The 23,534-nt window shown below is 43.1% G+C and overlaps 1 protein-coding gene across 1 annotated transcript in view; it reads left to right on the top strand.

The window, feature by feature from the left end:
- LOC310792463 (solute carrier family 23 member 2) overlaps positions 1–23,534 on the top strand; it is a gene marked incomplete at both ends in the record, with an annotated part of 102,748 nt that overhangs the window by 10,813 nt on the left and 68,401 nt on the right. The window contains one exon of the mRNA XM_083654150.1: positions 21,764–21,913. Within this exon, the coding sequence (XP_083510276.1) occupies positions 21,764–21,913 (150 nt within the window). The remainder of the gene's footprint in view (positions 1–21,763; positions 21,914–23,534) is intronic.

The following is a 23,534-nucleotide window of genomic DNA, read 5'->3' as shown; positions in this document are numbered from 1 at the left end:
CAAAGAACGTGATTATTCCTATGGGGTTTATACATTGAATACCTTTGGACAGCTGCGATTTATCCTGCTGATTTTGACATCAAGATACACAGTTTTCATCATTGATAATTTGGGCTGTCAGTAGGCAACTTTTATGAGCAGCTTTTAGAAAGGAGGCCACTGCTTTTCTTTCTCATCAGTCACACTCACAGTTAGAGAGTGACTCAAACTGAATGAACACAAAAATAGTGTTTAAAATGTTCTTTTCCCCAGTAAACAGCAAAACGTGTCTGTGTCAACATTCCGTGTAATAAGTTTCACTTGTTCCAAAAGTGCTGTTAAAGGAAGTGAAAATATTTCGTAACATAGTACGTGGATTTTTCAACAATGTCACTTGCTTGTACAGAAGACAAGTTGAGTTGAATCGGGGGTGGGGGGTGGGGGATTGGCAATATCTCACCGCAGTATCACTTATTCCATAAAAAAATAAACTAATACACAATAACTCACATTTCCTGCAGTGTTCAGCGGTAAAAACTCATTATCAAACAAGTTTAGTATTCTAAACAAGATGTTTCTTACATTGAGGCATCCACAAAGCTCCATGACAGTGAGCCTAGCTGTATATTAGGCCTGTCCACAGATGAGGCCTGCTTAGTCTAAGGCAGATCTGGGCATTATGCGGTCCAGGGACCAGATGCGGCCCGCATGATGGTTCTGTCTGGCCCGTCTTGTTTCTTGTTTTTTTTTAAACATTTGTGTGTCGTGACTATGCTTCTTCCTGAATAAGTGCACGGGATGTTTTCTATCATTTAATCGAGTGATACAATTAGAGGTTAAGGGATGACAAAAAAAGAAATTGGCCCCCGGGGACAATCTGAGTTTCTCATGTGGCCCCCAGGAAAAATAATTGCCCCCCCCTGGTCTAAGGCCTAGTCTTTAGTGGGGATCTCCATTGAAATGTCCTCTTAGTTAGGACTAAACTCCTCTTGGGGTTTTGTTAGCCATCATCTTGTCGTGATGTTGCTCAGCATGCATACTGCATGACCGTTAATAGACATGAAACTTTCAGTACAGAAACCCTTACTCTGGAACGAAATACCACTGTTACATTTGGAGCAAAAATGTTTCAGGTATTTTCTTTGTAATTTAGACAAGGGAGCTTTTGTTTGTTCCAGGCAAAGTCGGGTAGTTTCTGTCCATTTAGGGTTTCAGGTGTCAGTGGATGATGGGTAGGAGAGACGGGGCTCCATGAAAAACAACCTCTCTCCTTATCTAGGATTTTCTCTTTCTTTCTGATCACGTTTCTTTAACATGGTCATTCTATGGTCACATGAACACTGTCTCTGACCCTTGACCTCCTTCCAATTGCTTGTTTGTAATGGTGGAGATGTTGTAAGCTTATTCTACTCTTTCACTCAGTGGAAATCTCTCTGGATAAGAGCATCGTGACTGGCTAAAATGTAAAATGCAAGAAAACAAGCACAGCAAAACAATAAAGTTTTCATTCATTCATGCATGCATTCATTCATTCATTCATTCACAGATCTTATGCAGGCACACGGTTCGCTCTCTAGAGGCCATCTGACAAAGTGCATCACCTCACTAAATGTTACTGACTGACTGACTGACTGACTGACATGAATTTGGCTGATGATGCGCGCTGTGTCATGGGAATAAATTGGGAGCTATAAAAGCTTGAGAAAAAAGCAAACATTTAAAAATTATCCAGCAAAAATATTGCAAAAATAATAAATACATGCATACATAATTTGCTGTTTTGAAGACAGCCTTCATCATCCTTATGATGATGATGATGATGATGATAACGATTGTTATTAGTATTCTTGTTGTTATATTTCATATCACTTTTATTTATAAAACAGAGTGGTGTCTGGGTAGTGCAGCGGTAGATTGTTGGCCAAGTACAATTGGGGTGAAAATGGGAGAAAAATCTGGAAAAAAAAGTGTTGACATTCTCATCTTTCAGTTAAAAATGAAATGCATAACAAATAACTCTATTCTTGCACAGAGCCAAGTTAACAGTACAACAAAAGAGGAGGACAAGAGCAAAAACAGCATTTAATTGATCGGTCACAATTTACAATAAGGGTACATTAATTAAGGGTTAATTAATTCTTAGTTAATGTTTAATAAGGATTAATTAACCCCTTAATTCATTAATGACTCTTGTTAACATGTATTAAGGGTTTAATATGTTAATTAAGGTACTAACTAGTATTATTGATGAATATGTTAATTACATGTATGCCATGAAATTGAGGTTTGCTGGCTTCTAGCCCTGTTAATTAAGGGTTAATTGAATGCTTATTAAGTATGAACTAAGCATTATTTAACCCTTAATTAATGTACCCTTATTGTAATTGGTCTTCAGATTGTGTCTGTAATTGGATGCTACAGCAGCAGCAGCAGCAGGAAAGCTACTCGGTCCAGCATGACCATTATGTCTTTGTCCCGTCCCGGTTGCACTCGGGCGGTGCCGTTCACATTGAAATCAACCCTCCTCTGCCAAGCTGAGTCGGGCAACGCGGGTTCACCCTTTCAAATCACCCTGCCCATAATAACCCTGTTGAACCTCGCTTAGAAAGGAGGATAAAGAAAGAATGATCTACTTAATGCATATAAATGTTTAAAGCTTAATTTGTGCATCGTTTTCTCCAAACTCTAAAGGGTGATTGATGTGTTATTGAGTCAACTAAATTTGGACTTTGTCAAGTCAAATGTATATCAAGTGCTTTAAGAAACAGACATGTCACATAGTGCTTTACAGAGAACATGAGGCACTAAAGATGATAAATGTGTCTACAATATGAAATATAAAAGATCAAACGATGATGACAGACTGCAGGGAGGAAGACAAATGAATTCCTCCAGTGAGGTGGGCGGTAAGGTGAGGTCAGTAATAAATCATGTGGGTGTTGAATAGTTGTGGGTCATGGGTGTTGTCTCATTGTGATTGGTGGGCGGTATAAATCAAAGAGAAACGACTGCAGGGATGGAGATTAAGGTAAGGGGTTGGCCTGGGAGGAGAGAGGTGGGAGAGATGGAAAGCTGTGCGAAAAACAGAACAAATCTGCCACGGATCTGTCCAATTTGACAAAGATCATAGGCTACTTTTTATAGGGATGTAGGCCTACTTTATATCTCAAATATGGGCATGTACAGTAGTAGTTACAGCAATAATATAGAGTAGAGACGTTGCAGTCACATCTAGCACTTGGTGTTATCATGGAGGTCCTGTGGAGAATTAGCTGTGTGCGCATAATGCCTCAATACCTAACAACCAGCACAGTCCAGGGTTCTCTGGAAAAGTTTGAAATGACTTGGCACCCCTTCTTAGATTATTACCATAAGGAATTTGACGCAAGAACTTTAGATTAGTAGCCCCTAACAGCTCTACCCTACCCTCTTCCCACCCCCCTCTTGTTCTTTAATTGTCTCTATTATTATTATTTTTTTGTTTGTTCGTTGTATGACATCATGCAACCTTGCACCTATTTAGTATTGTCTGTCTTCTACGGGATTTGTTTTTTTCTTGTTTGTATTGTTTAAAAACGAATAAAAACAATTTGAAATAAATACCTAACAACCAAGATAGACAAACAGAGATCTCCAAAACCTGAATTGTGGTCGTGTGTAGCTGCATTCAGTAGCCTAATCTGAATCAAAGTAAATAGTCTGATAAATTGGGTTTGTTTCTAAGTGCAGGTTACTGACTTACTGAGACACAGTTAAACTGTCTTGTCTTTAAACACTCTGAGTAGCTTGCATGGGAGGACTCAGCTCTGGGTATCTGGGTACTGACTAGGCCTACTGACTTGAGCTGTATCAATGGTGAACTGACATACTGTATTACTTTCGGGCTGGTTTCCTTTGATGAAATTAATGATAAATATTATTATTATTATTATTATTATTATATATGGTCCACATTGCCAGTCTGTCTGTCCTCCGTTTGCATTAGTCTGGGCCAAAAGCTTGGCATCTGGTCATCCAGTAAAAAGCTGAAACAGCCGTTGCAGATCAGCGCATACGGAAACAAAAACAAGTCACACCAGCCACTTTGACGGATAAAAATTCAGGAGTCCTAAAAATCTACTTAAACAGGTCAAATCTACTTAAACAGGTAAAATAGGAAAATGGTCTGGTGAGTGTCAGACTCAGTCGCCCTCTAGATGAAAATTGTCTTTCCTCCTCCCCTGTGGTCAGCAGTCATTGTAGTACAGGTGCATAGCCACTAGATGGGAGCAAATAGCCAAATTATTCCTGTGTGTTGAAAAGGTTGTTCCATGAGAGTGAATCACATGCAGTTGGGATGGCTCTCATTGACACCGCCATGTGACCTTGTGTTAGACAGAAGCAAAAGAAGGACATTGTTTGGGTGTGATCTAGTTGGCAGTCTGGGCCTCTCAGACACAGCTTACAGAGGTGTGAAGCATGTGGCTTTCTGCCTGATTTAAGGAATCTGCATGAAATATAGGCCAGAGTGTGGACAAACTGGACATAAATGTGTGTGCTGGCACTTTACTACTGTAGTAGTCGTGAAGAAAGCAGTGCTGAGGCTATTATGGCCCATTTCCACCGCTGGTATCAGCGCGGCCCCCCCCCACTCGTCTCGCTTTTTTGTCTCATTCCACCGATCAAAAACCTGGACAGCCCGGGTTGAGTCGGGGTTGAGTCGTGCTAGTTTTGGTCCCTGCTTTGTTGAGGTTCCAGCGCTGTGGACCCGGTACCATACGGTGACATGAAAACACTGCAGACGACTGATTGGTCAGGCAGAATCGTGTCTACTGTATCTACTGTCAATGCTGGATACCAGTTTAGTGGGGCTTAAGCGCCCGGCATGGTTTTGCGCAGCCACGACTTGGAGCCTTTTGCCGCCGACGAGCGGCAACAGCGAGACTGTGCATACTCGAACGTAACTCGTCCAAAACGTTATCGTGTCGATAACCAAGAACTTGCAATCATGTCGGTGGGGGAACATTTTATTGTCCCTCCATTTCAAAACTCATTCCGGTGAGCCTGCAGAAGGCTTTGCTAGATGAGGGACAAGCACGTTAAATGAGGAAATGGCATTTCCTCATTCCTCACAACAAGGAATTGACGGCGCAGAGTGACATTTTCGAGGAGTTGCAGCCCCCTACGCTGAGCTGCGCCGAGAGGACGCCCAGCTGCGGCGACCCCCTCGGCGCAGTCAGCGCCGCCGATTTCGCTTGAGCATAATTTGCGCTTTACCTTCTCTTCTGTTATTTCCATCAGTCTTTTGTGTTGCTGAGGCTATCACTTAGTGTAGACCTACTGTAGGCTATGTGAAGAAAGCAGTGCTGAGGCTATCACTTAGTGTAGACCTACTATAGGCTATGTGAAGAAAGCAGTGCTGAGGCTATCACTTAGTGTAGGTCTACTGTAGGCTATGTGAAGAAAGCAGTGCTGAGGCTATCACTTAGTGTAGGTCTACTGTAGGCTATGTGAAGAAAGCAGTACTGAGGCTATCACTTAGTGTAGACCTACTGTAGGCTATGTGAAGAAAGCAGTACTGAGGCTATCACTTAGTGTAGACCTACTGTAGGCTATGTGAAGAAAGCAGTGCTGAGGCTATCACTTAGTGTAGACCTACTGTAGGCTATGTGAAGAAAGCAGTGCTGAGGCTATCACTTAGTGTAGGTCTACTGTAGGCTATGTGAAGAAAGCAGTGCTGAGGCTATCACTTAGTGTAGGTCTACTGTAGGCTATGTGAAGAAAGCAGTGCTGAGGCTATCACTTAGTGTAGGTCTACTGTAGGCTATGTGAAGAAAGCAGTGCTGAGGCTATCACTTAGTGTAGGTCTACTGTAGGCTATGTGAAGAAAGCTGTACTAAGGCTATCACTTAGTGTAGGTCTACTGTAGGCTATGTGAAGAAAGCTGTACTGAGGCTATCACTTAGTGTAGACCTACTGTAGGCTATGTGAAGAAAGCAGTACTGAGGCTATCACTTAGTGTAGACCTACTGTAGGCTATGTGAAGAAAGCAGTGCTGAGGCTATCACTTAGTGTAGACCTACTGTAGGCTATGTGAAGAAAGCAGTACTGAGGCTATCACTTAGTGTAGACCTACTGTAGGCTATGTGAAGAAAGCAGTGCTAAGGCTATCACTTAGTGTAGGCCTACTGTAGGCTATGTGAAGAAAGCAGTGCTGAGGCTATCACCTAGTGTAGGGCTACTGTAGGCTATGTGAAGAAAGCAGTGCTAAGGCTATCACTTAGTGTAGGTCTACTGTAGGCTATGTGAAGAAAGCAGTACTGAGGCTATCACTTAGTGTAGGCCTACTGTAGGCTATGTGAAGAAAGCAGTGCTGAGGCTATCACTTAGTGTAGACCTACTGTAGGCTATGTGAAGAAAGCAGTGCTGAGGCTATCACTTAGTGTAGACCTACTGTAGGCTATGTGAAGAAAGCAGTACTGAGGCTATCACTTAGTGTAGACCTACTGTAGGCTATGTGAAGAAAGCAGTGCTGAGGCTATCACTTAGTGTAGACCTACTGTAGGCTATGTGAAGAAAGCAGTGCTGAGGCTATCACTTAGTGTAGGTCTACTGTAGGCTATGTGAAGAAAGCAGTGCTGAGACTATCACTTAGTGTAGGTCTACTGTAGGCTATGTGAAGAAAGCAGTGCTGAGGCTATCACTTCACTAGCAAGGACCACGCCACAACAAGAGTATCGTTAAGGTTCTTTACTGAAGAGAATGAGTTGTGTATGGTGTAGTGTGGGTGCGAGATGAGCCGTCTGTTCCAGGAGGTCACGTGTTCCGGGGGGAAACGTCCTGATGACCGGGGCAGAGGGAGACTCAGGGTGGGGGTTCCGTCTCAGACGTAGTCTGCCCGAGCGGGTCTGGCGTGAGGCGTGTTTCAGCCCGAGCAGATTTCAGGCCCCCCCGGATGGATCCTAGAACGAGACGTGGAGGGGCATGCACCGTGCCTAGTGAGAGGGAATGAGGATGTTAAGGGTTGAGGGGTGCGGGAAGGGATAGGGGATTGAGGGATGAGATATACAAGGGAGGGAGGGTGGGTCGAGAGATCGAGACAAACAGGGTGAGGCAGGTTAACCAGGTGTAGTAATATTGCCACGTAATTAGAGGAGTGGTTTAGAGGGGTGGTTAGGAAGTTGGGGGAGTGGTTGAGGCGTGGCCCAGCTCCCGAACTTAAGTTAAACGTTAACTTTCATTTAGTGTAGGTCTACTGTAGGCTATGTGAAGAAAGCAGTGCTGAGGCTATCACTTAGTGTAGACCTACTGTAGGCTATGTGAAGAAAGCAGTACTGAGACTATCACTTAGTGTAGGCCTACTGTAGGCTATGTGAAGAAAGCAGTACTGAGGCTATCACTTAGTGTAGGTCTACTGTAGGCTATGTGAAGAAAGCAGTGCTGAGGCTATCACTTAGTGTAGACCTACTGTAGGCTATGTGAAGAAAGCAGTACTGAGGCTATCACTTAGTGTAGGTCTACTGTAGGCTATGTGAAGAAAGCAGTGCTGAGGCTATCACTTAGTGTAGACGTACTGTAGGCTATGTGAAGAAAGCAGTGCTGAGGCTATCACTTAGTGTAGGTCTACTGTAGGCTATGTGAAGAAAGCTGTACTGAGGCTATCACTTAGTGTAGACCTACTGTAGGCTATGTGAAGAAAGCAGTACTGAGGCTATCACTTAGTGTAGACCTACTGTAGGCTATGTGAAGAAAGCAGTACTGAGGCTATCACTTAGTGTAGACCTACTGTAGGCTATGTGAAGAAAGCAGTGCTGAGGCTATCACTTAGTGTAGACCTACTGTAGGCTATGTGAAGAAAGCAGTACTGAGGCTATCACTTAGTGTAGACCTACTGTAGGCTATGTGAAGAAAGCAGTGCTAAGGCTATCACTTAGTGTAGGCCTACTGTAGGCTATGTGAAGAAAGCAGTGCTGAGGCTATCACCTAGTGTAGGCCTACTGTAGGCTATGTGAAGAAAGCAGTGCTAAGGCTATCACTTAGTGTAGACCTACTGTAGGCTATGTGAAGAAAGCAGTGCTGAGGCTATCACTTAGTGTAGACCTACTGTAGGCTATGTGAAGAAAGCAGTGCTGAGGCTATCACTTAGTGTAGTCCTACTGTAAGCTATGTGAAGAAAGCAGTGCTGAGTCTATCACTTAGTGTAGACCTACTGTAGGCTATGTGAAGAAAGCAGTGCTGAGGCTATCACTTAGTGTAGTCCTACTGTAGGCTATGTGAAGAAAGCAGTACTGAGGCTATCACTTAGTGTAGACCTACTCTAGGCTATGTGAAGAAAGCAGTGCTGAGGCTATCACTTAGTGTAGACCTACTGTAGGCTATGTGAAGAAAGCAGTACTGAGGCTATCACTTAGTGTAGACCTACTGTAGGCTATGTGAAGAAAGCAGTGCTAAGGCTATCACTTAGTGTGGGCCTACTGTAGGCTATGTGAAGAAAGCAGTGCTGAGGCTATCACCTAGTGTAGGCCTACTGTAGGCTATGTGAAGAAAGCAGTGCTAAGGCTATCACTTAGTGTAGACCTACTGTAGGCTATGTGAAGAAAGCAGTGCTGAGGCTATCACTTAGTGTAGACCTACTGTAGGCTATGTGAAGAAAGCAGTACTGAGGCTATCACTTAGTGTAGACCTACTGTAGGCTATGTGAAGAAAGCAGTGCTAAGGCTATCACTTAGTGTAGGCCTACTGTAGGCTATGTGAAGAAAGCAGTGCTGAGGCTATCACCTAGTGTAGGCCTACTGTAGGCTATGTGAATAAAGCAGTGCTAAGGCTATCACTTAGTGTAGACCTACTGTAGGCTATGTGAAGAAAGCAGTGCTGAGGCTATCACTTAGTGTAGACCTACTGTAGGCTATGTGAAGAAAGCAGTGCTGAGGCTATCACTTAGTGTAGGTCTACTGTAGGCTATGTGAAGAAAGCAGTGCTGAGACTATCACTTAGTGTAGGTCTACTGTAGGCTATGTGAAGAAAGCAGTGCTGAGGCTATCACTTAGTGTAGACCTACTGTAGGCTATGTGAAGAAAGCAGTGCTAAGGCTATCACTTAGTGTAGGCCTACTGGAGGCTATGTGAAGAAAGCAGTGCTGAGGCTATCACCTAGTGTAGGCCTACTGTAGGCTATGTGAAGAAAGCAGTGCTAAGGCTATCACTTAGTGTAGACCTACTGTAGGCTATGTGAAGAAAGCAGTGCTGAGGCTATCACTTAGTGTAGGTCTACTGTAGGCTATGTGAAGAAAGCAGTACTGAGGCTATCACTTAGTGTAGACCTACTGTAGGCTATGTGAAGAAAGCAGTGCTAAGGCTATCACTTAGTGTAGGCCTACTGTAGGCTATGTGAAGAAAGCAGTGCTGAGGCTATCACCTAGTGTAGGCCTACTGTAGGCTATGTGAAGAAAGCAGTGCTAAGGCTATCACTTAGTGTAGACCGTAGGCTATGTGAAGAAAGCAGTGCTGAGGCTATCACTTAGTGTAGACCTACTGTAGGCTATGTGAAGAAAGCAGTGCTGAGGCTATCACTTAGTGTAGGTCTACTGTAGGCTATGTGAAGAAAGCAGTGCTGAGACTATCACTTAGTGTAGGTCTACTGTAGGCTATGTGAAGAAAGCAGTGCTGAGGCTATCACTTAGTGTAGACCTACTGTAGGCTATGTGAAGAAAGCAGTGCTGAGGCTATCACTTAGTGTAGACCTACTGTAGGCTATGTGAAGAAAGCAGTACTGAGACTATCACTTAGTGTAGGCCTACTGTAGGCTATGTGAAGAAAGCAGTACTGAGGCTATCACTTAGTGTAGGTCTACTGTAGGCTATGTGAAGAAAGCAGTGCTGAGGCTATCACTTAGTGTATACCTACTGTAGGCTATGTGAAGAAAGCAGTACTGAGGCTATCACTTAGTGTAGGTCTACTGTAGGCTATGTGAAGAAAGCAGTGCTGAGGCTATCACTTAGTGTAGGTCTACTGTAGGCTATGTGAAGAAAGCAGTGCTGAGGCTATCACTTAGTGTAGTCCTACTGTAAGCTATGTGAAGAAAGCAGTACTGAGGCTATCACTTAGTGTAGGTCTACTGTAGGCTATGTGAAGAAAGCAGTGCTGAGGCTATCACTTAGTGTAGACCTACTGTAGGCTATGTGAAGAAAGCAGTGCTGAGGCTATCACTTAGTGTAGACCTACTGTAGGCTATGTGAAGAAAGCAGTACTGAGGCTATCACTTAGTGTAGACCTACTGTAGGCTATGTGAAGAAAGCAGTGCTGAGGCTATCACTTAGTGTAGACCTACTGTAGGCTATGTGAAGAAAGCAGTACTGAGGCTATCACTTAGTGTAGACCTACTGTAGGCTATGTGAAGAAAGCAGTACTGAGACTATCACTTAGTGTAGACCTACTGTAGGCTATGTGAAGAAAGCAGTACTGAGGCTATCACTTAGTGTAGGTCTACTGTAGGCTATGTGAAGAAAGCAGTGCTGAGGCTATCACTTAGTGTAGACCTACTGTAGGCTATGTGAAGAAAGCAGTGCTAAGGCTATCACTTAGTGTAGACCTACTGTAGGCTATGTGAAGAAAGCAGTGCTGAGGCTATCACTTAGTGTAGACCTACTGTAGGCTATGTGAAGAAAGCAGTGCTGAGGCTATCACTTAGTGTAGTCCTACTGTAGGCTATGTGAAGAAAGCAGTGCTGAGGCTATCACTTAGTGTAGACCTACTGTAGGCTATGTGAAGAAAGCAGTGCTGAGGCTATCACTTAGTGTAGGTCTACTGTAGGCTATGTGAAGAAAGCAGTACTGAGGCTATCACTTAGTGTAGACCTACTGTAGGCTATGTGAAGAAAGCAGTACTAAGGCTATCACTTAGTGTAGACCTACTGTAGGCTATGTGAAGAAAGCAGTGCTGAGGCTATCACTTAGTGTAGTCCTACTGTAGGCTATGTGAAGAAAGCAGTGCTGAGGCTATCACAATTGGCCCAATTCCACAGCAGCTAGTAGCGCGGTCCCGCTCCGCTCGACTCGACTTTTGGTCTCATCCCACCGTCAAAAACCGGCCCAGCTCGGTTTGATTTGAGGCCGAGTCGTGCTACTTTTGGTCCCTGCCTCGTCGGGGTACTTCGGGCTGGCGAGTAGGTCCCAAATGGTGACGTAAAACTCTGATGGCTACTGATTGGTCAGAGAGAATCGTGTTTACTCTGTCTACTGACTGTCAATGCAATGCTGGCGGCTGCATACCAGTTTAGTGGTCTTACCTTATCTTCTGTTATGTATATTTCCATCAGTATTTTGTGTCGCTGCCTTCACCTCTGGTGAAATAAAATCGTGGCGGGTGTTCAATTGTCTGAGAAAAAAGTCCGCTGCTCGCTCAGGGAGCTCTGTAGCTGAGTGGAGGCTGCAGCGCTCCGCTAGGCCGCAGCGGGTGTTTGGAAGCCCCGGTCTTGCCTGGTGAGAGGCTGCGGGGTAGAGGCTTCACTCTGTTGCGCCTCTCCCGTCCCCGCACAGCGCAAGGCATGCCTGTGATATCATTCTCTTGGCCGATTGTCACATTTGCCCATGTACACTGTAGGTCATTTAGAGGCACCAGTATTTCATAAACAGTTTAAAAGTTCTGTGGATGGATTTAATTGTAACGTTATGTTATAGCCGAAGGACAGATATGCGGTCGCTATTTTTAGACGACCAGCTGTGGGCGGGGGTGGGTGGGGGCAGATCGAGCGCCGGTCGAAGCAAAACATCCATCGAGTAGAGACGAGTGGAGCCGAGTGGGGACGAGCTGTGCAGGGCTGTTAAGTGTGGTGGGATTGAGCCATTAGTGTAGACCTACTGTAGGCTATGTGAAGAAAGCAGTGCTGAGGCTATCACTTAGTGTAGACCGACTGTAGGCTATGTGAAGAAAGCAGTGCTGAGGCTATCACTTAGTGTAGACCTACTGTAGGCTATGTGAAGAAAGCAGTGCTAAGGCTATCAGTGAGAAAGACCTTGGAGCTCCTGTAATCTCTCGAGACAGACTTTCGACTTGCATCTTGAATCTGTCGGCAGGCTCCGTCAAAAGGGGTGTAACAGCGTTCGCACGCATGCTGCGCTTTACCCCATCAAAATGAAGTGAACGTGACCGGTGTGTTGTCAACACTTACCATTTTCAGCGTAGAGCAAGTTGCTACTTGCTACTAGCAACGAGCTACAGTAGAGTTGCTATTGTTTCATAGTGAGGGACAGATTTGAGAGCGACACGCAGGGAGCGGAAAGGAAATCCATAAATGGGCAGAGCCGGTCGGTTGGAGCCAATGGCAGAGCTTGTAGGGAGCGGAAAGGGATTTTCTTCCGCTGCCGACCGCGCCTCTTGACTTTCTGTTGCAGCACATTGAAACGGGGCTGCTGCCCCCAGAGGTTAGAGAGGTTTGTGTTTAACACATGAGTTCTGCTGCCCCCAGAGGTTAGAGAGGTTTGTGTTTAACACATGGGTTCTGCTGCCCCCAGAGGTTAGAGAGGTTTGTGTTTAACACATGGGCTCTGCTGCCCCCAGAGGTTAGAGAGGTTTGTGTTTAACACATGGGTTCTGCTGCCCCCAGAGGTTAGAGAGGTTTGTGTTTAACACATGGGTTCTGCTGCCCCCAGAGGTTAGAGAGGTTTGTGTTTAACACATGGGTTCTGCTGCCCCCAGAGGTTAGAGAGGTTTGTGTTTAACACATGGGTTCTGCTGCCCCCAGAGGTTACAGAGGTTTGTGTTTAACACATGGGTTCTGCTGCCCCCAGAGGTTAGAGAGGTTTGTGTTTAACACATGGGTTCTGCTGCCCCCAGAGGTTACAGAGGTTTGTGTTTAACACATGGGTTCTGCTGCCCCCAGAGGTCAGAGAGGTTTGTGTTTAACACATGGGTTCTGCTGCCCCCAGAGGTTACAGAGGTTTGTGTTTAACACATGGGTTCTGCTGCCCCCAGAGGTTAGAGAGGTTTGTGTTTAACACATGGGTTCTGCTGCCCCCAGAGGTCAGAGAGGTTTGTGTTTAACACATGGGTTCCCAGATTGGAGCTCCTGTTACTTGTCAGAAACAAATAACCCACAGCCTCTCATCAGTGCATAGATAGATAGATAGATAGATAGATAGATAGATAGATAGATAGATAGATAGATAGATAGATAGATAGATAGATAGATAGAGAGATAGATCGATCGATAGATAGATAGATAGATAGATAGATAGATAGATAGAGAGATAGATCGATAGATAGATAGATAGATAGATAGATAGATAGATGCATACATACATACATACATACATACATACATACATACATACATACAGTACATACATACATACATACATACAGTACATGTAGATAGATAGATACATGTAGATAGATGGATAGATAGATAGATACATGTAGATAGATAGATAGATAGATAGATAGATACATGTAGATAGATAGATAGATAGATGGATAGATACATGTAGATAGATAAATAGATAGATAGATACATGATGTAGATAGATAGATAGATAGATAGATACATGATGTAGATAGATAGATAGATAGATAGATAGATACATGTAGATAGATAGATAGATAGATAGATAGATAGATAGATAGATAGATAGATAGACAGATAGATAGACAGATAGATAGATAGATAGATAGATACATGTAGATAGATTTTCAATCAAATAAAATAAACTCCTCACCCTGCCGAGGGACGCCCTCAGCGGGGTTAGGGCCGCAGCCCATAATCAAAACATTGTGAGTTTGATCATAACCTTGTTGCATGTGATCCTCACTGAGTTTGAATAATATCATAACCTTGTTGAGCCTAACGGGATGCCCCGTTATTTCTCGAACAGGGAAACGTATGGTTTATTAGGCTATCAGTCTCGGCTCCAGCAGGGAGTGTGAGATGCAGGGAGATACATTAGCAATATAGGGAGAATATACAAATAGAAAGGGAGAATCCTCGTTAATAAACGAGGGAGAATATATATGCTCGTTAGGGAGAATTACTAATAGAAATGGAATTATCCACAGGGAAAACAGAATAATCTCTCAAAATGAGGACTGCATGAGTGTGTGTTGTGGACGCACGCATGTGTTGTAGTGTGTTCGTGTGACAATAAAGACGGGCTGCCGTCTGAAATCGACTACTCGTTGATCAAGAGCACTGCTCGTTGATCCACAGAAAACAGAATGATCTCTCAAAACGAGCACTATGAGAGTGCCCAGTAAAGGAGGGAATAGCAATTGAAACCAGTGGTGATGCTTAACAAGGGAATGTATCCTGGACAATAATGTCATGTATATTATTGTACTGGAAAATGATTTGTATGCTTTATAAGGAAAAGTGTACACTTATATATAAAACCTATAAAACCCCTGGATTTTTATTTATTTATTTTTCTTCTTCCAAACATTTTTGAGAAGGGTCCACAAATCCTATAAGGTAAGAGGCATGATTTTGGGTTAAGCAAATAGCCTCCTCCATGCATGTAGAAAGGACAGAATGATCTCGGGCCTCAGCTCGTTCTGGGTGATTCTACTATCTAGGTTAGTAAATTCTTTCACCCTGGAGGGAAAAAGTGTCATCAGGCCACCTGTATCGGTAGACTGCCTACCCGATGTTCGGGGAGGAGGGGATAGAGGTCAGATTAAGACTTAGAGGTGTACAAAGGATTAACATGTCGTTTCTCATCGGGGCACTTACATGCATGCCTTTGCTCTGAGTAAATTTAGTCGTATGGTATAGCCTCTGTTTGGTAGAGATCCGCTGGTTATCACGATTTCTCACCTCCGTGATTTATGAGGGCTCCGATGACGCTATTTTAACTCTCAGAGGAAGGGTCATAGGTCAGAGGTCGCTCGCAAATCATCTCAAATAATATCATAACCCTTGTTGTGTGTGATCCTCACTGAGTTTGAATAATATCATAACATTGTTGTGTGTGATCCTCACTGAGTTTGAATAATATCATAACATTGTTGTGTGTGATCCTCACTGAGTTTGAATAATATCATAACATTGTTGTGTGTGATCCTCACTGAGTTTGAATAATATCATAACATTGTTGTGTGTGATCCTCACTGAGTTTGAATAATATCATAACCTTCTTGTGTGTGATCCTCACTGAGTTTGAATAATATCATAACCCTTGTTGCGTGTGATCATAACCTTGTTGCGTGTGATCCTCACTCCTCTCGCCTTCGCAGTGTTCACCCTATACGGTCTAATAAAGCAGGCGGTCCTCAAAAGGGTTTGTACGAACGAGCCACTTGGAAGGTGATCTGTCCCAGGTGGACTGCGTTAAGAGCCACCTGACCTCTTTACATTTGACGACAGCACCTTGTCTCGTATATCAGCTCGGCTTTATGGACGATCCCACCCAATGTTTACCATTATCACAACTACTAGGACTCATTCACACACCTGGCATCATGAACTATATTATATCTCCCAAAGGATGTTAAACTGTGTCTCCATGAAAAAGTCAAATGAAAGGGATTTTTAAGGTTCAGAATAATAAATCGCACGGCAAAAGGTTCTGGAAATCTTGCCTCGTACAGTTGCTCTGCATTGCATGTGACGTCTCGTTGTCCTTGTGCCAGTATGTGCTTTGAAACGTATCCGCTTATTCCTACTCAGGCTCACAGCGGGCTGGAGCCTAGCCCAGCATGGACTGGAGCAAAGCCAGGGTAGCATGTAGCACAGATAGACACGCTCACATTCATACCTACGGGCAATTTAGAGTCTCCAGTCCACCTGACTTGTGTGTTTAGAGTCTCCGGTCCACCTGACTCGTGTGTTTAGAGTCTCCGGTCCACCTGACTTGTGTGTTTAGAGTCTCCGGTCCACCTGACTTGTGTGTTTAGAGTCTCCGGTCCACCTGACTTGTGTGTTTAGAGTCTCCAGTCCACCTGACTTGTGTGTTTAGAGTCTCCAGTCCACCTGACTTGTGTGTTTAGAGTCTCCAGTCCACCTGACTTGTGTGTTTAGAGTCTCCAGTCCACCTGACTTGTGTGTTTAGAGTCTCCAGTCCACCTGACTTCCACCTGACTTGTGTGTTTAGAGTCTCCAGTCCACCTGACTTGTGTGTTTAGAGTCTCCAGTCCACCTGACTTGTGTGCTTAGAGTCTCCAGTCCACCTGACTTGTGTGTTTAGAGTCTCTAGTCCACCTGACTTGTGTGTTTAGAGTCTCCAGGCCACCTGACGTGTGTGTTTAGAGTCTCCAGTCCACCTGACTTGTGTGTTTAGAGTCTCCAGTCCACCTGACTTGTGTGTTTAGAGTCTCCAGTCCACCTGACTTGTGTGTTTAGAGTCTCCAGTCCACCTGACTTGTGTGTTTAGAGTCTCCAGTCCACCTGACTTGTGTGTTTAGAGTCTCCAGTCCACCTGACTTGTGTGTTTAGAGTCTCCAGTCCACCTGACTTGTGTGTTTAGAGTCTCCAGTCCACCTGACTTGTATGATGATGACAGAAAGGGGTCGGACCCATTGCTGCAAGGCGGTGGCCTGAACCGCTGAGCCGATCTGCTACAGTAATACAAGACCGCGCTAGAATAGGGCTGGAACGGTAGGCCTACACAAGACAGTAGGCCTACACAAGACTCACGGTTCACTACCTATACCTCGATTTTGGGGTCATGGCTCAGTATCTTTTTAAGGTCAGCCGGAAGGGAAATCTGAATACAAAAGACAACTAGTGCTTTTCATTTATTTTGAAAAAAAAGAAGTAGAAGTAGACAGTAGCTTGTGTGCCATAATTCAAATAAATAAATGAAATTTGCGGCAAACCAAAAATTGCGGTTTACTTTCAAAACTCAGTTAATGAATAAAAACACATGTTCATTAGAACAAGTGCAGCATATTCAAAGTCTTTATTATGTGCTTTTGAACGATCACTTGCCTTTAGAAATGTGCAGTTATTGAGTTATGACAATAATAATAATAATAATAATACATTTATCTTATATAGCACTTTTCTAGATACTCAAAGTTGCTTTACAGAGACACACGAAAATAAATACTTAAATTGTATACATTCATGTAAAGGTGGGGACAGTAGGTAGGGTGGAGTGAGGTTAGGAGGAGAAAGCGAGGTTGAAGAGGTGGGTCTTGAGGGCCTTTGAAGGATGTTATGGAGTTTGATTGACGGATGTGGATGGGGAGAGTGTTCCCGAGGGTGGGTGCGGCAACTGAGAAGGCCCTGTCGCCCCAGGTCCGGAGCTTGGTCCTGGGGATCGTCAAGCAGTTGGTGTCTCCGGACCTGAGGCTGCGGGTGGGGACGTGGCGGGGGAGGAGATCAGAGAGGTAGGGGGGGGCCAGGTTGTTGAGGGCTTTGTAGGTGGTGAGTAGAATTTTGTAGTTGATCCGGTATTTGACTGGGAGCCAATAGAAAAGATGTTTTGGTTTGATTCTTGTTAATGCACTGTATGTTACCATTGAGAGAGAGAGAGAGAGAGAGAGATAGATCTGTCCAATAGGCTTGCCAAAGGTTGCCTAAACACGACACTGGAGGAGAAAAATCCTAAACAAATAAACGTGACTGCTTTGATGCGAGAGTGCCTGTAGAGAAAGTGATGGACGGTATGAATGAAGTTAATCCTTGTAGTGGGAAAAGTCGACAGTGAGCAGTTTCTTCAAGGACAACAGTAAAAAAAAGAGGAGGCTCTATAGGAGCACAAGGTAAGTACAGGTTTCACACACTTCCTGTGTGGAGCATACTCAGGAAGGCGGCGGCAAATGGACCGTTTAGTGGCTGCGATAATATAATACATCCATGACTGGCTGCAAAAACACACAGCAACATGTGGTGCTTTGATGCAAGTTTTGATCCAGTTAAAAGATTTGTGATGGTTAAATGGTGCAAAGCAACAGGACAGGGCAAGAGCCAAACCTTCCACTGCAGACAATATTAACTATGCAGGCTGTCAACCAATCAAATCATTCATTAAAACCTTGGTGTAGGTGACATCAGCGTGGTGTAGTAAGAGAGTGGCGACAACGGGGGTCCAGAATCAGGATCCAGGAACGGGGCTCGCACTACGTTTGAATGCTTAAAATAAAGCTGATAATATACAATTTGATTATTCAAACGTCTTATAGCCCTTTCAAAATACATCACAAACGGTCCATTCTACTGCAGCTCGACAGCGCTCCTTAATCCAGAACCTTACTTCCAAAAAGTTCCCTTTTGCCAAAAGTTCCTTTTGCCCAGGTGCTGAAGTAAGCGGTGCAAACCGACAGATACCACTTAACCAATTTTAACTAAGAAGAAGACAATTGCTCGAGTGACATCACTGATGACATCACAACTGCCTGATGACATCACAGTCGAGCAATTGTGTGACATAATTTCCACACACCCACTTCCTTGTTGCCTCGATCCAGACCCAAATCTTGGGTGACATCACAGTTTTAAGCGGTTGTCAGTTGTCATTGTTTATTACCTGAGAGTTTTCCCGTCCTGTAGCTGCCGGGCCGCGATGTCTCCATTTCACTCTTGAAACAGTTAGCCTATCAGAACAGAGGGGCCATTAATATGAATGAGCCTTAAAGACACAATAACAAATATAGCAGCAAGCGGCAAAACCAGGGGTTTAAGCCTATTGCCCCCGAAGGGGCTTGAATATCTGTCATATCTGTCATTGGGCCAAATTTCAGGGTTTGGCCTGTACCCTACAATAACAATATTCTGTATTTCTTTTTATCCTTTATTATGATCCATCCTTTATGACGACATGGTGGCTCAGTGATTAAGTAGAAAACTTTAATGTCCTCCAAGGAGGCAATTTGTTGTACAGCACAGTACATAAGGACACAGACACATTAAAATAAAAACATACACAACTCATAAAAATCATAAAATCATCTGTAGTGGTCAAAAATACTACAAAAATACGCAATAATACTGTGTATTAAAGGGCACGTGTTAGCAGCCCTGCATATTTATTTTTTATGTCAATAAATAAACCTTTAAAGAAAAGTAATGTTCAGCTATGACTTCTTCACAAAGAGAAAAGATCATCCACACTTGGCTTTTACTCATGTTTACATGTTAGGGATTTGTACCTGGGGGATTGTTGTCTTGTTTAACAACGTTTTTACAAGACACTAGAGCTGCTAATGGGACCGGTAGCCTACTTATTGTGGGGAATGGGGATTGAAGAAACAAAGGATGTTTTCTTTGCAAGCACTGAAGGTTAGCTCAAACATCCAGAACATGACTCTAAGGTCTCAGGCCCATGGCACTACCAATACTACAAGGTCGGGCTACTGGTAAGATGTTTTGCTAGTCACCTCAGCGCCCACACACAAGCACCAACTTGAGAACTGCCAAACGTGAGATCTGACTGTCTTCAAGGCCATAGAGCCATAGAGCAGTCATTCTTGAAAAATACAGGGTTATTGAGTTAATTTGCAAAAACAAATATATCTGGATTTATTATCTTTTTATAATATATGTATGTATTTATATTGTATTTATGTTATATTTTTATATTTTCATTATTAATCATAATTACATAATGTATCACCTACTCCTTTGGACCTGAATCACTTTTTTTGCACTCTAGGGAGTATCAAACAGGTGTTGTTCATTCATTTTAAGAATTTCTCATTGATCTGTTTTTGCAAATTTACTTTTTGTAACAAATTTTGGCAAGGTCAAGTACAAGACTTGATCATTAAGTTAAGTTATCCTTTATTTATCCGCATGGGGAAATTCATCCTCTGCATTTGACCCATCCTAGAACTAGGAGCAGTGGGCAGCCACAGTGCAGCGCCCGGGGACCAACTCCAGTTCTTTTGCCATTGCCTTGCAGGGCCGTAACCAGAGTTCCGAAATAGGGGAGGTCCAGCAAGGGGAGGCGTAAAAAAGTTTGAGTTTTTCCCCCCCCCTTTTTTAGCCATATTTAGAGTAATATATCATTTTAAATCAACATTAGGATTATACTGTTGTGATGTCATTATTCAATATATTCTCTTTCATGTCACCACCTGCTCAGCTCTCCTGTCAACATAATTGTAACTAACAGACACAAACTGTTTTAGCCAAATTCATATCAAAATGACACCTACAAACACAGGTACACAACCCAAGCCGTACACAACATAGTCATCATCGATTATAAAAAAAACATACAGAGGGACATTTATTTATTCCTGATAGGAACGATTGAAAAATAAAATAAAATATATTATGTTGTTTTTAACTTTACACCACCTCTTTTTGTTACTTATTGGGTCATGAAACTGAAACCATGCATATAGCCACCTGCATACCTGACTTCGGGAGCTTGGCAATTGGCATCATGCATGATTAGCCAGTAGCATCCCAACGTGTCACACAGGTAACATTACTTAAGAGACAGACTAGACACTTACTTTCTTGGTTGTTGCTAAAAAATCTGTCAGTGTCACTCACTGTCTGTCGTTCACTCGCTCACTGTCTCGCAGCTCGCTCACCTTCAATTATCTCGCCAGGCAGACAGACAGTCATCACTCACCACCATGCTGCTGCTCTCTCGGAATCAAGTTACCGCGGACGCGGCGTCAGATGACTTCCTGCCTGACCTGCCTTTCGTTTAAAAATAAAAGCGATCCCGTGTTTTTCATGCTTTTCCATGCAGATTGTTTTATAAAAAATAAAAATAAAAATCTTTTTTCTCTGAAATATTAGGGGAGGTCCGGACCTCCCCGTGCTCATAGCTAGTTACGGCCATGTTGCCTTGGTCAGGGACACTGACAGGAGTATTAACCCTAACATACATGTCTTTGATGGTGGGAGGAAACCGGAGCAGCCGGAGAAAACCCACACGAACACGGGGAGAACATACAAACTCCACACAGAAAGGACCTGGGATGGATCAGGGTTCGAACCCGGGACCTTGCTGTGAGGCAACAGTGTTAGCTGCCGGGCCGCGATGTCTCCATTTCACTCTTGAAACAGTTAGCCTATCAGAACAGAGGGGGCATTAATATGAATGAGCCTTAAAGACACAATAACAAATATAGCAGCAAGCGGCAATACCAGGGGTTTAAGCCTATTGAATATCTGTCATATCTGTCATTGGACCAAAGGGGCCACAAATTGTGTTAAATGTTGCAGGATTTTTCCTGGCTCAACATTACTTTCATTCACTGTACTTTATGTTGCCTATATTATTTCCTTGGACTTTTCTTCCAGAGACATGTTTTTCAGCAGTACCTCATCAATGTGTCATCACTGTGTGAAGGAATTGTTGTCTTCTTTCAGTCTGCTCATTTTGTTAAAGTGCATAAAAGCATAAATTACTGGTCTTTTCTCACAAATTATTATACTTTTCTCTAAAACTCTCCATTATGTTGCCTGGGTGACCCACGTCTCTACAGTGACTGAACACCTTTTGCTTTCACACACAGAAGCACAATCACCCTTCTTGTACTGTAGCCTGTGTGTATTTCTTTTAACTCTGCGCCTGACTTGTAATTGAGACATTCTTCTGTTACAGCAGAGATGGAAAGCTTTTCCCAAATGCACGCTTCTGTTTGACTGACAACAAAAACACAACCATTAGTTGGAACCTTTTGGCTCAGTGAGAATCTCTGGTATGCTCGCGTAGTCATTTATTCTTGTAAGTGTCTATTCTTGCAGGTTTGCTTGAAGGTGTGCTTGTGTGTCAGGACATCTGGGTCAGGGAATGTGTCCAAATACAGATTACGTGCAACTTCAACCGTAAAAAGTGACCAAATGTTGTTGTTTTTCTTCAATTTATTTGACATGGCTTTAGATTTATGCTGTGTTTCTTTCAAAGGGCACAGACGGTGATGAACAGCCGGAGAGAGTTGACATCGGCGAGCCCCACTCAGAGGCCCTGGAGGAGGATGTGGACAAGGGTCTGGACCTGGTCTACTCCCTCGAAGACAGGCCACCCTGGTACCTCTGCATCCTGCTGGGCTTCCAGGTTAGTCTCAATGCCAGACCCATGAGAGTTCTGAGAGTGACACTTTTAACTCCAAACTGCTGTCGGAATCCTGCCCAGTGATAAATTCCCCCGAAATCCTGGGCGCACAAATGATTAGTAACGACTTTAGCGATCAGGCATGCCCACCCAACCTGGCTATGTTGACTTTTGAAAACGAACCACTCTCTCATTGGTGCGACGACCTGTCAGTCATTACATTCATAACAGAGATTCAACATAATATTTGAGTGTGGGGAGAGACTACTTCCAGTGCTTGTTTGACTAATGCAGTAGCGGTGAACCGTATATTCGCCGTTTTTTCAAAGTCCTCCTTCATGTGTTGATCCAAGCCTCCATCCTCCATCTGCATCTATCCTCCAGGTGGGGTGATGTGCTTCTCTCATGATATGATACATTCCGGACTATAAGCCGCACCGGTGTATAAGCCGCACCTGCAAAGTTGACTATTTTTTTCTTATATAAGCCGCACCGGACTATAAGCCGCGGGTGTTTTAATGTTTTTTTTTTTTGTGTTTTAATGTTTAATTACCATATGTAAGGGTTCATGCACAGAGGGGATTGTCGGGAAAGAGATGGCTGTTTGAGGAAGCTCCCATTTATTAACATTTCAACAAAACAACATAACACAACACCACCTGTGTTGTTTTTTACAGTGCACACAGTGTCATACAGTGTCATACAGTGTGGTGAAAAGAGGGCAAGAGAGGAAATTAAAACAGAAGTGGATTTATAGTTAGAAAGAGTGCTAAAAAAGAGAGATTTTTTTTTTTTGTTTTTTTTGTTTTTTTTGAAAAAATCCATAGATAAGCCGCACCGTTATATAAGCCGCAGGGGCCAAAAAAGGCCAAAAAACGGAAAAAAAGGTGCGGCTTATAGTCCGGAATTTACGGTATATATATATATATATATATATATATATATATATATATATATATACAATAATATATATTTTTTCCGCCCCACAATACGTATCATGTCACATTTTTGTATTGCGATATATTGAATTGTGATACAGTATATTAGGCTATCATCCCATTCCTATCCATTAATAACACAGGTAATGCTCCATTAAACAAATGCATTGGGATGAAATATGTTAAATATAATATTTTTATGCGGAGCAAAAGTTCATGTTAATGTATTAATGTGATACCAATGACAGGTACTATAAAACAACTCTTTTAAACAAGTCCAACTCTGATTAGAGGCGAATATATATATAGGCCTACAGGTGGAGTCCCACAAAATGAAATGCCAACCACACACTACTATTACAAATGCATTTTAAATGTCAGTATATCATTGTCAGTGAGTACGTACAGATCAGTGAGCTTTAAACTAGATTTTTATGTCCCCCTTCATTGGACTAATTACTGGAAGAAGCTTTTACTGTTTCACAAGAACCCATTTGTAACAAGATAAGAAACTGTTTTGTTACTATCTACAATGTCATAAAATTATATTATATTCCATAAACCATCTTAACCTCACCCCAACCCCACCCACTCTCCCTTTCTGATTCAGCAACTGGTTTGACAAGAACATACATTTAATTCAAGGCCCATAGTGTGTGATAAGGAAGTGACAGAAGGTCATGGGT

The sequence above is a fragment of the Poromitra crassiceps genome, assembly GCF_964638095.1.
Source record: "Poromitra crassiceps genome assembly, chromosome: 18".
NCBI classification, from domain to species: Eukaryota; Metazoa; Chordata; class Actinopteri; order Beryciformes; family Melamphaidae; genus Poromitra; species Poromitra crassiceps.
The sequence above is the reverse complement of the archived record's forward strand: the minus strand, read 5'-3'. Positions and strand labels throughout refer to the sequence as shown.